Source organism: Danio rerio, chromosome 10 (genome assembly GCF_049306965.1).
Source record: "Danio rerio strain Tuebingen ecotype United States chromosome 10, GRCz12tu, whole genome shotgun sequence".
In the NCBI taxonomy this organism is placed as follows: domain Eukaryota; kingdom Metazoa; phylum Chordata; class Actinopteri; order Cypriniformes; family Danionidae; genus Danio; species Danio rerio.
In genome coordinates, this window is record NC_133185.1 from 37,018,293 (window position 1) to 37,037,610 (window position 19,318).

The following is a 19,318-nucleotide window of genomic DNA, read 5'->3' on the forward strand; positions in this document are numbered from 1 at the left end:
ATGCTGGTGAATATCAAATGCAGAGCATTAACATAAAAGCAGAACAATACAAAATAAATAAAAACAATAAATAAATAAACAAATGACATCATAATGATTGCTTAAGTAAACCAAACCAGAATGCACACAATGAAAAAAAAGAAAGAAAATTTTAAAAAGAAAAAAAAATGGAGGAGGAGGGGGGGGGTACTAATATCATAACTAATATCATTATTATTTTGTCTCGTTACATATTTGCTAACATAAATTTAGAAATTTTCCTCATTTATCAAAATAAATGTCAATTCTTCCATGTGAACTGTAGGAAAGTTTTTCAAAAGCTGCAACTCGTCTTAATTCTGATATCCACTTGAAGATCAAAGGTCTACTTGAAGATTTCCAGTTTTAAACAAGCACCCGTCTGCCTAGTGTGATACAGCTCTGTGTCCACTCACTGTGAATTATTAATATTATTATTATTCATTCATTCATTCATTCATTTATTTTCGGCTTAGTCCCTTTTCGGCTTAATCCGGGGTCGCCACAGCGGAATGAACTGCCAACTTATCCAGCACATGTTTTACGCAGTGGATGCCCTTCCAGCTGTTACCCATCATTGGGAAACGCCTAAACACTCTCATTCACACTCATACACTACGGACAATTTAGCTTACCCAATTCACCTGTACCACATGTATTTGGACTTATGGGGGAAACCGGACCACCCGGAGGAAACCCATGCAAACACAGTGAGAACATGTAAACTGACCCAGCCGAGGCTCGAACCAGCGACCTGACCACTGCTAACCACTGAGCCACCGTGCTGCCATTATTATATATGTATATATAGGTGATTTGGGTAGGCTAAATTGCCCATAGTGTATGAGTGTGTGTGTGTGTGTATATATATGTATATATATATATATATATATATATATATATATATATATATATATATATATATATATATATATATATATATATATAAAATTTGTATTATTACCTACAGGCCTCTTCAAGCCCATGTTCCACTGATGTCAGATCCTCTCTCTCTCTAAATGCGGGTGTCAGAGTGCAGTAGAGCTGAAAGTGGACTGTTTGGAGGCTGTTTTGGGCTGTCAGGATAAGAGAGATCTGTCTTATCGTTGTGTGCTGGAGTGTTTACTGAATGCGCCACTGATTGATAGCTGTGTGCTCCTGACAGCAGATCTTTGGAATTGTAAGCGGAATGTGAAGCTCAGGGCATTTCTTTCAGATTCTGCATTGGGTGCTGATTACTCGATTCTGATTGTCTGATGATGAGCTATTTTTAAGTAAACACGCAGCTGAAGTAGTTCTAAACAGGTTTGAGATTCTTTCTTCTGTTCAACACAAAAGGAGATATTTTGACAAAAGTTGGAAACTAGTAGCTGTTGATATTAATTTTAGGAAGCATCATTTATTCATTTTGGCTTAGTCTCTTTATTAATCTGGGGTCGCCACAGTGGAATGAACTGTCAACTTATCCAGCATTTGTTTAACGCAGGAGATGCCCTTCCAGTTGCAACCCATCACTAGGTAACACCCATACACACTAATTCACACACATACACTACAGGCAATTTAGCTTACCCATGTCACCTATAGCGCATGTCCTTGGAGTGTAGGGAAAATTGGAGCACTCTGAGAAAACCCACGCCAACATGGGAGGAACATGCAAACTCTATCACCACCATTTTAGTAAGGATGTATACTAAAAGTCAATGGTTACTGGTTTCCAACATTCCTCAAAATATCTTCTTTTGTTTTCAACAGAAGAAAGAAACTCAAATAGGTTTTGAACAAGTGTCAGGTGAGTAAATGATCCTTTCATATGTTTTTCAGTGGATACATGAGTTACTGTCTGTTGATAAAGTGATCGCAATAAATAGCCGAAAATATTATGATGTAGTTTTAATAAAATATTTCCCATCCTGGGTATGAAGCCTGTGTCTTTGAGCTTGTGTAAGCAACGTCATGTTGTTGTTGTCTCCCATCCCTTGGTCTTCTCTGTTCCAGAGGTGGTTTTGTGTGTGCGTAGGGTTGACAGCGGACCATCTGCTGTGTTACACAATGAGTACAGCTGTGTTTGAGTGTGTGTGTGTGTGTGTGTGTGTGTGTGTGTGTGTGTGTGTGTGTGTGTGTGTGTGTGTGTGTGTGTGTGTGTGTGTGTGTGTGTGTGTGTGTGTGTGTGTGTGTGTGTGTGTGTGTGTGTGTTCACCTCTGGAAAACATTGTTATCAGGGTTGCAGCCTCTTGTTATTTTTAACTAGTCTGCAGTTTATTTTTAGATTTTGTTTTAACATGCTGCAAAGTCAAAGTGCTGTATACCGTAGTCTCAGATAGATTGCTTATTTTGTACATTTTAACATATTTGCAAATAACAAATAGCTAAAATGTAATTACATTTCTAAATTAGCAGTTTTATTCATATTTTGTATTGTGACCAATTGTTTTTATTGTTTCAGTTTTTGTTTAATATAGAAAGCATACAGCATATGACTATATCATAACAACCCCGAAACCCCACCCAGATAGATAAGTTAAGAGCTTGCTGTGTTATAAAAAAAATAAATAAAAAATAAAGAATAATGTAAAGCCAAATACAGAGTAGAATTTAGGTAAGTACAAATAAATAACTATTACATTATAAGATATATAAAGTACATATAAACAGAAAAGCTGTACACTAGAAGGAAGAAACAAAAGATTTAACAATATCAAAAGCTTAATTCCAGGTCTTTAACAATATTCACATTAATAAATTTCATTTCAGTTCAAATTAGAGCTTTAATAAATATTACAATTAATAAATTATGATTCAATAAATAATAATAATAATAAATATAGCTGCAAGCAGCAATTAAGGGGCCAAGCACTTTTGACCAAAAGGTGGTGCTGCTCCAGAAGTTTTAAAGGACTTTCAGGGCATGGGGTTGAAGATGCATACCATGTTTTATAATGATAAGTGAATGTGTTGGCAAAATATAGCATTTTTGGCCAAATATCGAAATGGGCGACGCCCAAAATGGCTGACCTGTGAAAATCAGACATCATTCGACTCGACATGCTCTGCGGGATGTAATGAGACCAGTTTTATGAGTTTCGGACGAAAGGTTGAGATGTTATAAGCCAAAAAGCAAGTTTTTTTATCTCCGGACCACTAGGGGGCAGTGCGCCGAAACTCCGCATATAACCTCAAACCCTAGTTGTCATAACACACACCAAGTTTGGTGTGGATTGGTAAATGCGTTACGGAGATATCGTCTCAAGTCAAATTTCGCAAGTTCTACGTTAAATTTGATCGCAAGTTATACGAAAACGGTTGGTCTAATCAACTTGAATTCCATAACTTTAGGTTGGAATGGTCTGTAGATCATGTGATTCAATTTTGGTGAAAATCGGAGAAACTGCCTAGGACTAGTTCGATCAAATATGTTTTTCGAAAAATTTAAAATAGCGCGAAAAAATTTATGACGGAAAATGACGTCATAGGGTGCGTTTGAATCGGACTGAGCGAAGGAATCAGGGGAAAAAAGAATTTTGATTGTACCCATTCGGGTAGAATTTTGATTGTACCCATGAACCCATTCGGTTCAAAAGTTATGATGATAAACGTACATGAAAGTTTGGACAAGTGGTGGCGCTAGAGAGTTTGATTTTGAGACTTCATATTTGGTCTGATTAATGTTAATACTGTCCTCTATCATTGTGCCAAATTATATAACTTTCCCGCATACGCCTATATGGGCTGCCATTCAAATCTGGCGGAAGAAACGGAAGAAGAAGGAAGAATAATAATAATAGGAACGCTAACGGATCCAATAGGTGCCTACGCACCTGCGGTGCTTGGCCCCTAATAATAATAATAATAATAATAATAATAATAAATTAAATACTAATATATAAAACAATAAGTTATCATTATTATTATTATTTATTCATTCATTTTCTTTCGGCTTAGTCTCTATTTCAGAGGTCACCACAGCGGAATGAACCGCCAATTATTCTAGTATATGTTTTATGCAGCAGATGCCCCTCCAGCCGCAACTCAGTACTGGGAAACACCCACACACACTCAGCCGGGACTCCAGTGACCTTTATGCTGTAAGGCGACAGTGCTAACCACTGATCCACCATGCCACCCCACTATTATTATATATTTATTTAATTATTGATTTATTACACTCACTGGCCACTTTATTAGGTACACCTTACCTTACTAGTACCGGGTAGAACCCCCTTTTGCCTTTAGAACTGCCTTAATCCTTCATGGCATAGCTTCAACAAAGTACTGAAAATATTCCACAGAGATTTTGGTCCATATTGACATGATAGCATCACGCAGTTGCTGCAGATTTGTCGGCTGCACATCCATGATGGGAATCCCCTGTTCCACCGCATCCCAAAGGTGCTCTATTGGATTGAGATCTGGTGACAGTGGAGGCCATTTGAACTCATTGTCATGTTTAAGAAACCAGTCTGAGATGATTCACACTTTATGACATGGTACGTTATCCTGCTGGAAGTAGCCATCAGAACATGGGTACACTGTGGTCATAAAGGGATGGACATGGTCAGCAACAATACTCAGGTAAGCTGTGGTGTTGACATAATGCTCAATTAGTACTAATGGGCCCAAAGTGTGCTAAGAAAATATACCCCACGCAATTCCACCACCACCACCACCAGCCTGAACCAGTGATACAAGGCAGGATGGATCCATGCTTTCTTGCTGTTGATGCCACATTCTGACTTTGAACTGCAGCAGATCGTCTTGACCATGTCTACATGCCTTAATGCATTGAGTTGCTGCCATGTGAAATTTGTGTTAAAAGCAGTTGGACAGGTGTTCCTAATAAAGTGGCCGCAAAGTGTATTTATTTTATTATACTATATAATATGTTGTTATTGTTGTTGTTTTTAATAGATTTATAAACTTATTGATCGTTATTAAACATTAAACACTTAACAAATGAACTAAATTTAATACAAAATTATAATGATTATTAATGTTTTTGTTGATCTTTTTTCTAATAAATATATCAATTACTGTTTAGATCCTAAAATGTTTTTAAAAAAATATAACTATTTATAGAAAAAAAGAACTTTAGAAATTACAATAAGGAATTTGTTAATTATTATTATTATTATTATTAATTATATTAAAATTTCTACCTTCATTTACTAAGTTATAGTATAAAAAACGTTACTCTTCAATAAAACATGCTGCGCTTAACCAGTCTTCCTTTAAAGACTAGCATGAACTAATTCTAATGCACTTGATATAAACGTACTCCTTCCTGGGATCTCAAGTATTGGCAGCGCGTGCGACATGGGACTGAGAAGATTGAAGTTGATCACTGTTTTTGTGGCCTGATTAAAATTCAAAAGCCCACCAGTCTCCAAGCTGAGAGAGAATTGTGTTTAGATGAGGCTTTAAAACAGGATTATGGGTTTCAGGTCGGAGCTTGATCTTTATATGTGAGCAACATGAGAATCCTTCGAGACGAGATTCTCCTGCTGGATTCTCATCTCCTCTTTCTTTCTCACACAAACCTACTGCTCTGCACTTCATATTTTCTGTCTGAGCACACACTTGCCGTTTCATGAGATCATTATCTAATGAGTCAAACTTTCCGCTGTTTTCTTCAAGTCAAAGCAAAATTCCTTTGGAGTTTCTCACATTTTAAGCTCTGGTGCTGCTTTTTGTAGTGTAGACTGCATACTATTTTATTGTGCACACAGCACGGTATGTTACATTTAGTGTATACTTGTTTTTTAAATGCATAGTGTCTATTTGTATAGTAATTGTTTGGTCAACACTACATGAATACCAGTATTGCTGAGCACTGTATCCAGTCTATGCTACTTTTAGTGCATACTTGTTTTTTAAATGCATAATGTCTACTTGTGTAATTGTTTGGTCAACACTACATACTACTACAGTTTTTTATGCACTCTATCCAATCTATAGCTGGGTCCCAAATCGCATACTTATGCACTATTCTACGCCATTTTGTAGTATAAATAGTGTAAGTAGTGTGTTCACACTGAAAACTCTAAAAATAATAAGTGCACTTTAATTACCCGGATGATGCACTCATTCAGCCGCTTAAATGAAGTGTGTAATGAGGGACACTTCACGCACTCAACGACCGCAGGTTTGCTTACATAGCGGAAGAGGAGGTGCTATCGGACGCACAGGTTGAATAACTTTACTTATTTTGGATGGTGAAAGCAAAATTCTCCTACAAGAGTGATTATAGCGCCTCCCGATGGTGAATGCGGTTATACTCACAGCAGGTATTATTTGATAAGTCGGTCGTTTATTTCACTGATTTGGCAACCGTCAAACGTCATCAGGGAAACAGTTTGAATTTCCGTTTAGTAAACAAACATAAGTGTGCCATTTGGGACGCCACTTCATACATATACTATCCTGTTGAGTGTGTAAGTGCATAAGTACATAGTGCATGAGTGCATAGTGTATAGTGTGCCATTTGGGACGCAGCTTATGCTATTTTTAGTGCATACTTGTTTTTTTAAATGCACAGTGTCTATTTGTATAGTATTTGTTTGGTCAACACTACATAGTACATACCAGTTTTATTGTGCGCTGTATCCAATTTTTGCTAGTTTTAGTGCATACTTGTTTTTTTAAATGCACAGTGTCTATTTATATAGTATTTGTTTGGTCAACACTACATAGTGCATACCAGTTTTGTTGTGCACTATACCCTATCAAGGCTACTTTTAGTGGATGCATGTTTTTTTAAATGCATTGTCTTTATTTGCATAGTAGTTGTCTGTGGTGGTTGTCTGTGGTCAACACTACTTAGTGCATACCAGTTTTGTTGTGCACTGTATCCAATCTATGCTACTTTTAGTGCATACCTGTTTTTCTTTTTCAAATGCATAGTATCTATTTGTATAGTAATTATTTGGTCAACACTACTACTACCACTCTATTGTCTAGAAGTGTTGTACATGTTTTGTTGTAAACACTGCGTAGTACATATTGATTTGGTTATGCACGCTATATACATATACGTGCTACATGTATTAGATACTACTTTTGTAATTTACAGTTATAGTTCAGTCCAGTTGTGTAGTATATTTTCTGTAGTCAGTGCTACCTTGATATTAGCTTTGTTTTGCTTCATATTAATTATATACTGATTTTAGTTGGTACATATTTTATTGTTATTTGCTGTATAGTTGTGTAGTGAATACTACTTAGTGAATACTAGATTTATGCACCGTCTAAAATGATTGTACATAGTGTCTTGTAGTGAAGAACAATTTTGTAGTAAACACTGCCTAGAGTGCATACTTGTTTAGTTGATACTAGTTTTGTAATGAACAGTTCTGGCATCTGCACATAGTTGTATAGCAAAGTATATGCAGCCTAGCGTATGCTACTAGTAATGCTAGTTTTATTGGGCTTGTATACTACTTTTAGCACATTTTTGTCTTGTAGTCTAGTTGTGCAGTATTTTTTGTAGTAAACCCAACTTTAAGTGGACTTGTTATGCCTTTTTACAAGTAATAAAATAATTATCTGATGTCCGTAGAGCTTAGGTCTTAAACTCGATTCTTGGAGAGCCGCAGCTCTGCTCAGTTTTTCTCCAACCCTAATCAAGCACAGCTGATGCAACTTATCAAGGTGTTCAAAAGAGTCTTCAAGTGAAGGGGTATGAGTGTCTCAATTATCTTTAGCTTGAAGGCGTAGGGCTTAGGGAAAGGGCTAGATACCCCTTCAAACAGAGATTTTTCAGGACCACACTCGAAACCAAGGGGTAAGAAAATTTCCCAGAATACACCATCTACAGTGTTTACATAGATGAAAATGGCCAGGGTGTAAATGCACTGTATAGTTATGATCTTATTGCCACATTATTTCATTATGATAACAAAATGTCATTGCCTTCAGTGATTTCCTGAAGACGAATACCAAAAAAATAACACAACTGAAATAACTACAGCAGTCGCGATCGCTAATCTCATATTGAAGCAAGAAATCGATGACATATGATGACGTGTGCATTTGTTGTAGTGGTGACCAATTTTTAGGGGTACATTTTTAAGCCCTTCCCCTTTACACTCTGTTTCAAGGGCCGAGGGGAAGGGGTACAAAAATAGAATTGGGATTGGGCCTTATCTTTAATAAGTTCAAAATAATAAGAATCCATTGCAAAAATGTAAGTCTCCTGCTATTGTTTCTGTCTGTCTGAAGTGATGATAGGCAATTCGCCAATTAATCATTTGTTTTTGACCAGATCTTCTAAGTGAACTGTTCAAACCACTTCATTCAATTGAACTGAGTTGTTTTGATCGTGAAATGGTTTTCGTCTTCAGTAAGTACTTCATTACTTACTTTTTTACCTCTGACCTGAAATAAATTAATATCCTAAGTTATTCAGTTACTAGAACAGTACACTTACTCATCTGCTGTGAAAAAAGAGAGCTGATGATGATGATGAATGCAAGCTATCTGTTCCCTCGCAGGACGCTCTCTCATTGAGTGTGTGATTCAACCTAAGGTAATTTTTATTTATTAATTTTTACCAATATATTTTGCCAATTAAGCAAGGGAAAAAGTAACTTGCATTACTTTTTTTATGTAACTCAAATAATATTCAATTCAATTAAATTCAGCTTTATTTGTATAGCGCTTTTACAATGTAGATTGTGTCAAAGCAGCTTCACAAAAATTGTCATAGTAACTGGAACAGTGTAGTTCAGTTTTTAGTGTTTAAGTTCAGTACAGTTCACTTTAGCTCAGTTCAGTGTGATTTAATCATTACTGAGAGTTCAAACACTGAAGAGCAAATTCATCGATGCGTAGCTCTACCAATCCTGAACCATGCGAGCCAGTGGCGACAGCGGAGAGGGAAAAAAAACTTCACCTGATGGGAGTGAGGAAAAAAAACTTTGAGAGAACCAGACTCAGTTCGGCACGACCATTTTAATTTCTCCGCTGGCCAATAATAATATGACTTTTTTTTAAAAGAATGCACTACTTTACTTGGTACTTTAGAAAAGTAATATTATTATTTAAGGTGCATTACTTATAATGCATTACCCCCAACACTGCTGTTGCCACACAGCTGTTTTAACCCCCTATATAAAAGTGTTTTGCATAATATGACCTCTTTTAATGCATACCATTATGGTTAATATGCTTGTTTTGTAGTCTATTTTTGTTGTACATTTTGTACGCTAGTCTTCTTCAGTAAACTTTTGTTGCACACGCTATCATGCACTTTAACTAGTATATGCTGAAAGTACACTTCATACTTTTTCTAAACTTTCACTAAACTATAGAATTAACACAGCTGAAAAGCCAGAGCCACATACTGCCAGAAGCCCACTGTAGGCCAACAAGCTGCATTTTTCAGAGTGAGTGTGTGCAGCTCTCCGTCCCTCGTATTCACTTTATCACTGTCAATTTTTCCTCACCTTTTCTGTGACGAAAGGACCTCCTCGTTTCACAGCACTGCGACGGTCCATTTTTGTCTTGGTCAAGGAGAACTGCTGTACTCGCAACTTTAGAAACCAGGCTGAAATGTGCAATATGTAAAAGCTTAATTCTTCATGCACATAATATCTGGCCCGATATCAGCTTATCGATTACTTATTCATAGTTCCTGTGATTCCCGCTGAAAAATATGAAATCACCTAAAAGCTTATTTCCCCTCTCTGTATTCCTTTGCAGTCTTTTGCAACTCTGAATGTCATTTTTATAAGTGCCTGACTCAAAGTAATGGATTTTCAGGCCTGCTTGAATGGGTGGAGGGAAAAGGAGGCATTTGGAGAATTTTAAAGACAAAGAATGTTTTTTTTTTTTCTTTTGTAAGTCTGGCAAAGAGCGGTTTCTACAATACTGGGATACTAATGCCTGAATCTGGGTTTTAATATATCAAAGAATATCCATCACATCAAAGTATGAGTACAAATGAAAGCGCTTTATTCCAAAATAAACGTTGTTACTGGGCTTTTAGCTGGTGTGGGAGTGTTCTTTGTGTTCGCTTCTCTGCCCTTTCATTATCGCAGACAACAGCTACTCGGGCACAGACAACTTGAGATGATCACACACCCATCATTTGTAACCAGACACAAAGAGAAGCAAACATTACAGGACAGACGCTCTAGCTGTTAAATATGTGTTCCATTCACACTGTTAGACAGATAGTTGACTCTATATTCAGGTATTTACTTAAGTTCAAAAGTATACTTAGTGTACTTGCTTTTGTGTACGTGCAGTTGAATGCTTTTCAAAGCTTACTCTGTTTGATAGTGTGCACAAACTCAAGCGCTCAGCATATGCACATGCAAGAATGGGATTTTAACTACAGCAGTTTGAACTTAAGTTCTGCCGAATGACTAAAAAGCGATCAGTATGATGGTGAAAAACTGTACATTCCTAGTCAAACCATCCTTCTGCAATCTTAAACGGAAATAAGGGCAGCATTGGTAGCTAAAAATGTGGGAGATCAATTAAGTGTTGTATTTTGAGGAGATACGGTTGGATATTGTTGGCGTAACAGAGGAAGCATGTTTTTGTTGTGATATTGCTTGGCCAAAGTACACTCACCGGCCAGTTTATTAGGTACACATTACTAGTACCGGGTATGACCCCCTTTTGCCTTAATTCTTCGTGGGATAGATTCAACAAGGTCCTGGAAATATTTATCTGAGATTTTGGTCCATATTGACATCCCAAAGGTGCTCTATTGGATTAAGTTCTGGTGACTGGGGAGGCCATTTCAGTACAGTGAACTCATTGTCATGGTCAAGAAAGCAGTCTGAGATGATTCACACTTTATGACATGGTGCGTTATCCTGCTGGAAGTAGCCATCAGAAGACAGGTACACTGTGTTCATAAAGTGATAGATATGGTCAGCAACAATGCTCAGGTAAGCTGTGGTGTTGACACGATGCTCAGTTGGTACTAATGGGCTCAAAGTGTGGCAAGAAAACATCCCCCACACCATCGAGAAATCGAGACTCATCTGACCATATTTTTGCATAATATGTCTTCTTTTAATGCATATTAGTTTGGTTGTATTGTATTGCAATATCGGGCAAGTGTTCAAAAGTTAAGTTTGATTTATGAAGTTAAATCCAAAGTAATTTACAAATACTTGAAAATGAACTTATTTAATGACAATAACTTGTGATGGTGACAACTGAATTAGTTACAAAATAATTGTATAAAATGATCAAATATGAAATGATAAAACACAAATGATTTTAATTGTACCCAGCTTAAATGTAACTAAAGCTACCTGAAAGAGAAATGGAGGGAGAGAGACAGAAGGAGAGAGAGACAAAGAATAGAGAATAGGCCCCAAAGAGAGAGACACACACACACACACACACACACACACACACACACACACACAAATTCTCTCCAGTAAAGATAGGAGTGTAAATGCAAATGCTTTATTGTTTTTGCCATCTTCAGTGCTTTCTTGCGGTTCTTTCTACCTCTTTTTGTAAACAATGGTCTGGTGTAATGTTGACATCTTGTGGACAAACTAAGTAGTGTAAAAACATTTCGAAGCACATGAGTGAACTGCTCAAAATCATTAGGATATAAAGACATTGTTTTATCTATGCTTGAAATGTGGCCTTCAAATTGCAGGTTGCTATCAAAATGTAACCCCAAATTCTTGACAGTTGTGGAGGACTGAACTGAACATCCATCAAGGGCAGCATTCTAGGTATTTCCTTGAAAGTTTTTGTTGGTCCATTTATTATTGGTCGCCTCAGTGGAATGAACCGCCAACCATTCCAGGATATATTTTAATAAGCGGATGCCCTTCCAGCCACAACCAAGTACTGAGAAACCCAAACACTCTGGCATTCACACATGCACTCATACACTACAGACAATCAGACAATTTTGTTTATCCAATTCACCTATTGTGCATGTCTTTGGACTGTGGGTAATACCGGAGCATCTTAAGGAAACCAACTTGAACACGCAAACTCCTCACAGAAATGTCATCTGACCCAGCCGGGACTCGAACCAGCAACCTTGTTGTAAGGTGACAGTGCTATACACTGTCATCAGCCATATATTCTCATATTTTGAGGGGATGCAGTTAGGTATTGTTAACATAACAGTGAAAGGATGTTTATGTTATATTGCCTAGCCAAAGTATATATAATGAAGAAAAAAAAACAAGAGACCAAGAACTGAGCCTTGTTGTACCCCAGAGTGTACTTTTGATATGTATTATGCCTCTTCATTAACTGATGCAAAATGAGAACGTTCCTATAAGTAAGACCTGAACCAACTTTCAGTATTACCAATATCATTTTCAAGTACATCTAGGAGAATATAATAAGCAACAGTATCAAATGCAACACTGAGGTCCAACAACACTAAAAGAGAGATGCAACCACATTCAGACGATAAGAGCAGGTCATTTGTAACTGTGATGGGTGCTGCAGTGAGGTGAAGTGGTTAGGAATGCCTTACTAGTACCAGGTTGGACCCACTTTTGCCCTCAGAACTGCCTTAATCCTTTGTGGCATAGATTTAACAAGCTACTGGAAATATTCCTCAGAGATGTTGATCCATAATGACATGGTAGCATCACGCAGTTGCTGCAGATTTGTCTGCTGCACATTAATGATGCGAGTCTCTGTTTCCACCGCATCCCGAAGGTGTTCTATTGGATTGAGATCTGATTACTGTGGAGGCCATTTCAATTCAATTCAATTCAGCTTTATTTGTATAGCGCTTTTACAATGTAGATTGTGTCAAAGCAGCTTCACATAAATGGTCATAGTAACTGGAACAGTGTGGTTCAGGTTTTAGTGTTTAAGTTCAGTTCAGTTCAGTTTAGCTCAGTTCAGTGTGATTTAATCATTACTGAGAGTTCAAACACTGAAGAGCAAATTCATCGATGCGCAGCTCTACCAATCCTGAACCATGCGAGGCAGTGGCGACAGCGGAGAGGGAAAAAAAAACTTCACCTGATGGGAGTGAAGAAAAAAAACCTTGAGAGAACCAGACTCAGTTGGGCACGACCATTTTAATTTCTCCGCTGGCCAAAAGTCTTGTGCAGAACTTCATTCGCCGTGGTTTATGCTGGAAGATGGCCTCAATGAAGACTCGTCTGTCCCTGGAGCATTGCTGGAATCAGACACATGTTCTCCACTCCCCACGACCATCAGCGCAGCAGCAGCTCAGGATATGGCCTGGTCCCGGATATGGAATCCTTGGGATCATCACGTCGCTGGTCTTGGATCCAATCAGTGACTCCGCCTAATCTGAGGACCTCGGGATGAGTATCCCCAGGTGAAAATAGAGAATTTAAGTACATTGAACTTATTGTCATGTTTAAGAAACCAGTGTGTTATGATTCATGACTTCATGGTGCGTTATCCTGCTGGATAGATCATCAGAAGATCACCAACAACCATTCCACATTCAAAGTCACTTAAATCACCTTTTTCCCCCCTTCTGATGCTCGGTTTGAACTGCAGCAAATCAAAAACTAATTAGAAATTTGTTTTAACAAGCAGTTGGACATGTGTACCTAATAAAGTGGCCGGTGAGTGTAAACTACATAATATTGTATAAATTATTTTCCAACATGATCCCTTACCACTAAACAGTTAAAATGTGTTTCTTTGAATGCACAAATTAAAAAGATATATAATAAAATGAGCTATGAGCATCAGGGTGAGCGAAGGCTCATGGTTTACTGTTCATTTTATTAGGAAACGTTCTGGAAAAGATTTAGAGCGCACTGGAGGAGGAGCCGTATTGAACCTACAGCTTTATGTGTTTCTGGTGGGAATTACATGCCTGTTTATTTTTGCTGAATTGGTAAGAACATAAAAGGAGAAATGTGAAAGAATTCCCAAGAAGCTTGTTTATAAATAAGCTACTTGCTGCATTCATTATCATATTTTCATGGCTGTTTGGATCTTGAGTCCTGATGAAGCACTAGATTTGTGCTTCTCTGTCTCTGCGGAGGTGTGAGTTTGGGTTAGCGTGTGATCGAGTATCTGTGTCAAATAAAAAAAAAAAACGAGTTAATGATCCCAGCGTTGTTTGCAGTAAAACAAATAATAGCTTTTCAGACTAGTGACAAAATGCATGAAGTGCTGTTTTTAATGCCTGTGGTCTATTGTTCAGGAGATATCACACTCTTCTCCTCGTAGCGATTGGAGAGGTCTTTCAGTCTTGTTTTAAAGTTTCTCTTGGGTGTGTTTGTATTCACGATGTGTGTGATTTGTGTGTCTGCAGGGCTGCTGATCGGGTCTGGATGTGCCCTGTACCCTTTAGGCTGGGACAGTGAAGAGGTCAGACAGACTTGCAGCAACAGTTCTGACCAGTTTGATCTTGGTATGTTTGGTATATATGTTCAGAATATATTACACCTAGCTATAACTGATATATGGCAAAAAAAAAAACACTTTCAAAATGCCATTGTTAAACATTTGTGCCACATTTTACCAGTAAACAGGGGGTTCACAAAGTCCTATATAGTTTTAAAATGTCTTAAATTTTAAAAAACAAACTTTTAGGCTTTGAAAAAATTCTAAGATCCGCTGAAATATTATATTGTAGGTCCAAAAATAATTTTAAATGGTTCATTATTTTCCTATGTCCATGTTAAGCTATTTAATCAGGCCAACACCCTATCTGTGATGTAAAGTAACAAATTGTAAATTCTCCAACTACTATAATTGAGTCGTTTTTCTCAGGAATTGTAATTTACTAAGTAGTTTTTAAAAAATGTGCACTTTTACTTTCCCTTGAGTAAATGTTTAGTGCAGTATTGGTACTTTTTACTCTACTTCTTTCCTTCAACCTGTCATTACTTAATTTATTTCTTGTCTATGGTGATTGGCTAAAGTAGAAAAGTCATTCCTGCGATTTCTGTCTTATCAAATCGCACATAGAAAGTCAATCAAATCATACTGAACAAACTCATGACATGGACACCTTTTGGAAGCATAGAATGAAGAGTGGCAGGAAGGACCGAATGAAGGAAGGGCTAAACTATTGAAAGAAGGAAGGACCAATTGAATGAAAGAAGGATTCCAGAAAGGACTTGACTTAAACGAATAATTGAATGAACAAAGGACCTAATGAAGGAAGGTACAAAATATGAACGAACAAATAAATGAGCGAATGAATGAAGGGAGGAACAAAGGAAGGACTGAATGAATGAAGGAAGAAGTGAACAAACTAAGGAAGGAAGGAACGATTAAATGAATGAATGTATGAACAGAGAACCTAATGACAGAAAAAAGAAAAATCTGAACGAGCGAATGAATGAAGGGAGGAAGGACAGAACAAGCAAACAATGTAAGGAAGGCTGGAAGGAATGAACGAATATAGTACGATCACTAAATGCACTACAGAATGTTACGTTTACACATCCCTGCACAATCTGCATGTAAATGCACCAGCTTTTCACAGCGTAATACTACTCACTACTCTTGAGTACTTTTGAAAGGACTACATTTTACTCATACTTTGAGTAATATTTACAACAGATACTTTTACTCTACTTGCACTACATTTTTAGGCAAGTAATGGTACTTTTACTTTTGATGTTGATAGTATGATTTTTCAGTACTCTTTCAACCACTGCACCATATCTCGAACTGTCCATCTCAGTAAAATTTTTAACAAAAATCAGTTTTGACTCCATTTACCAATACAGTTTAATTATCTTCCTTATGCTCTGTTCACACCAGATGTGGAGAGCATGGATAAATCACGATATTTGCGCGTAAATAGACGCATGAACAATTTGAGTTTACTCCTCTAGAAACTATACCTGGATGATGGAGGCTTTCCGCGGTGCTTCTGACTGAGCCGAGCCCAGTTTGATGAACTGTTGTTGGTGTCGGAAGTAGGATTTTCCCTCTGGGAAACCAACAACAGGCACTACGTCACAATCACGCCCCCACAAGAGCAAGCTCCTTATTGATTAACGCGGCATGTTATATGCGATACGTGCATTAAGTGCTTCAGTCTCACAAAATGCTCAACTCGCGCCACCTCACTTGTGCGTATCGCGTCTATTCACGTCTTTGCATTGACTTAACATGTAAATCACTCGCGCTTGACGCTTCTTTGGCGTCTGGTGCGAAGGCAGCATTACAATAACATTTGTTCAATTTTTCTCCATGTATATAACACAGACCATATACGGAGAGGACACTGACCTGGACAGACTGTTGTGCATTCATTAAGTTTGTTGTAGTTTTTTTTTTAAAGGGTGGTCCACTACAATATCAAATTTTGGAAGCTGTCCTTTGTCAAATGCTAGCTATATATTTTTTATAATTCTCTGGAACATAAATTAAATTAATCTTTAAGCACTTCTCTCTTTGTGTCGTGTCCTTCGGAAGCCCAAATACAGAAACAGAGGAAGCTCTGTGGAAAAGCAGCATTTGGACGGCATTTTAGCTTTCTCTGCTATAACATTACAGCGCCTCTGGCCACGCCCCTTCGCTGCGCTTTTTGTGTATGCGTGGGGTGAATGCATGTAACCTAAAGCATGTGTGATCTCACTAACCCGGATGTATTTTTTTGTAGTCCCCAAAATTTGTTCGCTGCAGGCTTTGCTAAGCTAACTCTGTAAAAGCCAATGTCTCCCTTTGGATTGAACTTTGAGCGTATCACATTCAGAGATGTTGTTTATGTCCACACAGCTACATTACACATCAGCTAAAGTTTGAAATATATCGTAGTAGAGCACCTCTTTAATAGTTTTGTTTAAAGTATGTTTGCCATCTTTTTAAGTACAGATGATTGTTGGTAATAATGTACTGGCTTCATTTAAACTATATAAAAACACATATATTGAGTATTGCATATTATGTTATGTGAACATAATGAATAAGTCCTAATTATCCATTTTATATTTCTTCAGGTTCTTGTGAGATCGGATGGGCTTATTACTGCACCGGGGCTGGAGCAGCGGCGGCCATGGTTTTGTGCACGTGGATGGCGTGTTTCGCAGGGAAGAAGCAGAAACACTATCCTTACTAAAGACAATAACTATGAACACTACATAATGTATATGGGCATGACTTCTACATCATGCTTCCTGAATGCATATATACAAAGACTCAAGACTGAACGTTGACCTTTCTGTGTCAGGTCCCAATTGAGATTTTCCCTTTGATTGACCTTTGACCTGCATCGGGATCTTTTGCATTTTAAGTGATGCCAGTATCAGTAATGGGAATATATCAGACGACCTATTGACTTTAATGTTCAAAAGGATCTACTGTATTACTCTCATTTATCTTTTTTTTAGATTGTGTTTGTGTAAGTACGGTATTCTTGGTGGATTAAGTTGTTGTGTATCGGTACATTGTATTATTATAATATCCTAGTCTATATAACGCGTTCATTTATGTCCTGTTATTGCTTTAAAGTGATAGTTCAACCAAAAATTTTTTTTTACTCACTGTTTACTCATCCTCAAACCTTTATGAGTTTTGTTTTTCTGCTGAAACTTATTCATTCATTCATTTTCCTTTAGCTTAGTCCCTTTATTCATCAGGGGTCGCCACAGCGGAATGAACCACCAACTTGTCTTGTGCAGCGGATGCCCTTCCAGCAGCACCCTAGTACTGGGAAACACGCATACACTCTTATATTCATACACTACGGCCAATTTAGTTAATCCAATTACCTATAGTACATGTGTTTGGACTGTGAGGGAAACCCATGCCAACACGAGGACATGCAAACTCCACACAGAAATGCCAACTGACCTAGCTGGGACTCGAACCACTGATCTCCTTGCTGTGAGGCGACAATGCTAATCACTGGGCCACCTTTTTGGAGCTTCATATGATTATAATTAAAGTCACATGGAATATTTTGACAATATTTTAAGCTTGTTTTTTAGACTTTTCCTGTTTATAGAGGACGAGAGAGCTCTCTGATTTCATCTAAAATGTCTTGGTTTGTGTTCTGAAGATGAACGAAGATCTCAGGGGTTTGACACGAAGGAGAGTAATTCATGAGAGAATATTCAGTTTTTGGTGATATCTTTGTGTGAACTATCCCTTTAAATGTCTCAACTCCAAATAACACATCTCCAACAGACTGTATTTGCTAATAATTGTATGTTTGACAGTATATTGTGATCTTTGTTTGATATTTACAACTTTTATATAGCACATGCATACATGTCCATTATATTTCACCGCATTTGTAAATAAATACTGTGATTTTAAAAACTAGTGGAATCATTTTGTATAGCGCTTAAAAAATGTTTATTTGGATTGCTGATATTAAGTGCTCAACATGTATAAGTAAACCCCTCACAAATCTCTTGCTTAAATTAATATTTTCTATAGGAAGATTTACAATATTCTATTTATGCAAATGCAATAGATTAGTCACTGAAGCCAAATCTGGAACTAATCTAACAAAATGTCTTATGATAACGGCCCAAAATTAGTAGCCCAAATTTATATGTTTGGAAAAAATATTTTTTTTAAATTTAATTTTAAATTTATATATTTTTTTCCAATATTTTGCACGACTTCTTTGAATGTATTTTCTTTCAATTTCTAAAAATGTCTGGTTACTAAAATATTATTTTAATAAATATCCCTTTAACAAATGTATGTAGATCAAATGGACCAAAATACACTAAGTAGCCACTTTATTAGGTACACCTGTCCAACTGCTCGTTAACGCAAATTTCTTATCAGCCAATCACATGGCAGCAACTCAATGCATTTAAGCATGTAGACATGGTCAAGACGATCTGCTGCAGTTCAAACTGAGCATCAGAATGGGGAAGAAAGGTTATTTAAGTGGCTTTGAATGTGGCACGGTTGTTGGTGCCAGACGGGCTGGTCTGAATATTTCAGAAACTGCTGATCTACTGGGATTTTCATGCACAACCATCTCTGGAATTTACATAAAATGGTCCAAAATAGAGAAAATATCCAGTGAGCGGCAGATCTGTGGGCGCAAATTTTTTGATGATGCCAGATGTCAGAAGAGAATGGACTCCTCAGACTGGTTTAAGCTACAATTCGCTCACCAAAATTGCAAACATTGCCTGGTCTGACGAGTCTCGGTTTCTGCTGCGACATTCGGATTGTAGGGTCAAAATCTGGCATCAACAACATGAAAGCATGGATCCATCCTGCCTTGTATCAATGGTTCAGGCTGCAGGTGGTGGTGTAATGGTGTGGGGGATATTTTTTTGGCACACTTCGAACCCATTAGCACAATTTAAGCACAGTGTCAACGCCACAGCCTACCTGAATAATGTTGCTGACCATATCTATCACT

The 19,318-nt window shown here is 37.4% G+C and overlaps 1 protein-coding gene across 2 annotated transcripts in view; it reads left to right on the plus strand.

Annotated features, from left to right (window-relative positions):
* Nucleotides 1–19,318, plus strand: part of lhfpl6 (LHFPL tetraspan subfamily member 6) — a 244,844-nt gene that overhangs the window by 68,773 nt on the left and 156,753 nt on the right. Inside the window, 2 exon segments of one of the 2 annotated variants that reach the window (NM_001008653.1) lie at nt 14,276–14,374; nt 16,923–18,246. In NM_001008653.1, the coding sequence (NP_001008653.1) occupies nt 14,276–14,374; nt 16,923–17,041 (218 nt within the window). In that variant the 3' untranslated portion in view covers nt 17,042–18,246. 2 annotated transcript variants of the gene reach the window in all.